The sequence below is a fragment of the Lepidothrix coronata genome, unplaced genomic scaffold (assembly GCF_001604755.1).
Source record: "Lepidothrix coronata isolate B3197 unplaced genomic scaffold, Lepidothrix_coronata-1.0 Scaffold287, whole genome shotgun sequence".
NCBI lineage: Eukaryota > Metazoa > Chordata > Aves > Passeriformes > Pipridae > Lepidothrix > Lepidothrix coronata.
This window is the reverse complement of record NW_016690467.1, coordinates 319,600-323,281: the sequence shown is the minus strand read 5'-3', so window position 1 is coordinate 323,281 and position 3,682 is coordinate 319,600. Positions and strand designations below refer to the sequence as shown.

Here is a 3,682-nt window from a genome sequence, read left to right as displayed (position 1 = left end):
CCTTGAAACTTTAAGGAAAAACCACCAGCACCGCATCAGTGGTGCCTTTCATGGAATTTGAGGAAGTTCCATCTCTTTTTTTTTTTTTTTTTTTCACCTTTAGCACCAACCAGTGAGTGAGGAAGGCTTCTACTCCTGGGGTCTGGGTTATTTTACACTGAGTTTTAAACAGATTTATTGGCATTTATTTGGCATCTTTCTTTTGCATTTTCTTTACATTTATTTGGCATTTTTCTTTTGCATTTTCTTTACATTTATTTGGCATTTTTGTTTTGCATTTTTTTTTTATTTGCATTTATTTGGCATTTTTGTTTTGGCCCTTGGGAATCTTCAGCTGAAACTGTCGAATTGAAATTGCCTGGGCAGGTTTTAAAGAATAGTAATTAAGTAAATTATTGAGTAAAATTCTGCAGCTTTTAGTCCTGTCTTGGTATTATTTTCTATTTCTCTGTGGATTGGAGATGTGGGATTCTCCAGAGCTCCTTGTGAGCACAGATCGCACCCACCAAGGAGGATCTCATGACTTGCTGCAGGAGCGTGTCCAGTTGGAATTCACGGAATTCTGATTCTTTCTGAAGTGCTGCTTGTCATTGTGATTAATAATTCTTTAAAAATTTCATTCTTGTTACAGCTCTCCCATTCCCACCCCTTTATCTCTAATTCCTGCCTGGAATCCAGTGTATAATTGATTTGGCCTTAATTTCTGACACAAGGTCAGATTCCATAAAACTCGCTACGAAAATCCTTTTGGACTGGGAGAAGATTCAGGTTTGGGAGCCAACAGTGCTTCTCAAAAATACTGTGACTTCAATCCATAGAAAATACCTGTATTTACTGTAAAAAAACAGGAAAACAACCCCCTGAAATCCCACATCCTTTCAGGGTGTGACCGGTTGGTCCCTCTGCTTTCTAGAGAAACATTTGATTTGAAGGAGAGAAATTTGGTTTGGGTTTCCACCTTTGCATTTGCCCTGAAGCTGAATGAGGGAAGGGTCAGGTGGGATATTGGGAAGGAATTCCTGGCTGGGAGGGTGGGGAGGCCCTGTCCCAGGTTGGGCAGAGAAGCTGTGGCTGCCCCTGGAGCCCTGGAAGTGTCCAAGGTTTCAGATCCACCAGTGCTGGGTTGATTCTCATCCCTCAGGGAACGTCAAGCTGGTGGAGAGAGAAAGGTCAGAAAAGAAACATTTTCGGGAGAAACATTTTCAAACCTTGAGTTCGGTGCTTGGTTTATGGAAAGAAAAAATCAGATCTGCTCCCTTTGAAAGTTCATATTTTGGGTAGTTCTCACGAGCTGTGCCAGTGACAGACCTTGGGACCTTGACCAAGTGTTGGCATCTTCTCCCCAGGTCTGTCTACGATGGAGAGGAACACGGTCGGTTCATGGAGAAACTGGAAGCTCGGATCCGGAACCACGACCGGGAGATCGAGAAAATGTGCAACTTCCACTACCAGGGATTCGTGGATTCCATCACGGAGCTGCTCAAGGTCAGAGGAGAAGCTCAAAAACTGAAGGTGAGAGAAGAATCACGGCCTTGGGCAACTCGGTTTTGGTTGGTCCTCCTTGAGCAGGAGGCTGGGACTGAGTGGCCCAACCTCAACTGCTCTGGGATCTTCTGAAACCTCAGGAATGTCTGTTCTCCTCTTTGTCCAGAGCATCTCTCCTCTGTTTAAAACAAATTTAAAATATATATATATATATATATTTATATATCTCCTCATTCTTCCTGTAGAAAGAGGTTGGTCATTCAAAATTCGATAATTATTCGGGCAAATATTTTAATGCACCACTGGACCAGGGTGGTGCATTAAAAACGTGATAAAACTTGAAGCTAAGCCCGTTATTTGTTAGGAAATGTGCTTTTCCTGGGGTGCCTGACCCCAGTTTCTCAACCAAAAATAGATTTGTGGCCTTTAAATCTGTGCAGGAATGTGAGAGAAGGGAGGAATTGACGTTTTCCTTGTAGAACTCCATTAGTATTTGTAAATATAATAAGTGCATATGTTCCACATATATAGTATATGTGAGATATGTGGAAAAAGCCCTTTGTAGGATGAGAATGTGGATAAGTGGTGGGAAGGAAGCTGGACAGGAAGGAAACTGGAAGGAAAACTTTTCTCCTGGGGAGAAAAGGAGCAGGAGGTTGGAGCTGTTCTACACCTTGGGCCAGGTGGGCTTGGAGTTTAAGCTTGGCTTTGTGCCTTAAAATACAAATATTCCACAGTTTGGGGAGTATAAAACAGGACATCAGTGATTTAATTGGGGTCACAGGATCTTCCAAATTTTCCTACCCGAGGCAGAACAGGGCAGGGAGAGGCTCCTGTGCCGTCCTCTTTTGTGGCATCAAGGTGTGACCTCGAGTGGGAAACCAAACCCAACCTTCCAGAAGAGTCACTCAGTGCATGGAATTGAGTCTTGTGACACCCAAAAATTTGTGGGTTGTCTTCAGGGACCAGCACAGCAAGACTTTCTGGCTGAGTGGAGCTTGTCCTGTGGTGTTCCAGGAGGATGGGAGGCTCTTCAATGGGTATTTGAGAAGCTGAAGTTACAAATAACAAGGGAAAAAAATACCTCAGAAAAGCAAGTTTTCTGGAAAAGAAAGAAGAATCCTAATTTCAGTGTGCTGACTGTGCTTTAAATATGTTTATTAATTAATTGAAAGCCTCCTCTGGCATTTCCTAACAGGCTTCTAATTCCACATACACAGTATCTCCATCCCAGAAATGGCCACGTGATCACAGGAACACCTTCCTGAGGGGTGTCCTGAGGAGGATTCATCCAGCAGGATGAGGCCGTTGGAAATACCATGAAATAAGTCCTTTTTTTTTTTTTTTCCCCCTTCCCTCTTTTTTTAAGCCATTGTTTGGAGCCAAGAATTCCACATTGTTTGTTTGCAAAGGCTTGGTGCTGGTTCCCATTCTGCAAACAGCTCCTTTGTTGGTGGCTCACTGGGAAGTCCATCCCTGTCCCCTCAGGATCTCTCTTGATTTCCACGACTTTTGTGATCCTATAAAACGGCACATGGGAAAAATATCCACAGCAAGTTTCTCTCTGAAAGGCTGAGCCCTCTTTTGTGAGGGTTTCCCTGGGGAATCATCTGTGGATCGAGTGGTGAGAGTGGGTTTTGTTCCAGCCATTCATCCTCCATTTGATCTTGGGCTCTTTCTCAGTGGTGCTGGGCTTTGAACAGACATTGCAGCCAGCCATGAAATGAAAGCCCTCCCTGTCACACTCCCCCCAGGACGTTTCTTCACTCGTGTGCTTTTGGCTCTGGGGTGTTTTGGGGGATATTGTGTTTGCAGAAACGTCGGTGGTGTTGTTTTAGGAGGGCACAGGCTGAACATGAGCTGGTTGCCTTGCCCTGCTCGTGGGTCACACAACCCTCAGGGTTTTGAGATTGTGTTTCAGGTGACCCCAAATGAACTAGAACCTAATCAGGACCCAATCACTACATTTTCTGTCCTATTTTTTTTTTTCTTTCCCTGAGAGGACCCAGCGCTGAATTGGGAAGTTTTCTCTCCTCAAATGTGAGCTCAGGTGGCCAAGAAGGCCAAGGGCATCCTGAGTGATATCAAAAATGTGGTCACAGCCTCAGGGCAGGGATTGTCCCCCTGTGCTGGCACTGCTGGGGCACCTCCAGCCCTGGGGGCAGTTCTGGGACCCTCAGACAGGAGAGACATGGAG

The 3,682-nt window shown here is 44.7% G+C and overlaps 1 protein-coding gene across 1 annotated transcript in view; it reads left to right on the top strand.

Moving 5' to 3' along the window:
* EXOC6B (exocyst complex component 6B) overlaps positions 1-3,682 on the top strand; it is a 345,342-nt gene that overhangs the window by 50,733 nt on the left and 290,927 nt on the right. Inside the window, exon 2 of the mRNA XM_017836875.1 lies at positions 1,347-1,512. Coding sequence (XP_017692364.1) covers positions 1,347-1,512 — 166 coding nt within the window. The remainder of the gene's footprint in view (positions 1-1,346; positions 1,513-3,682) is intronic.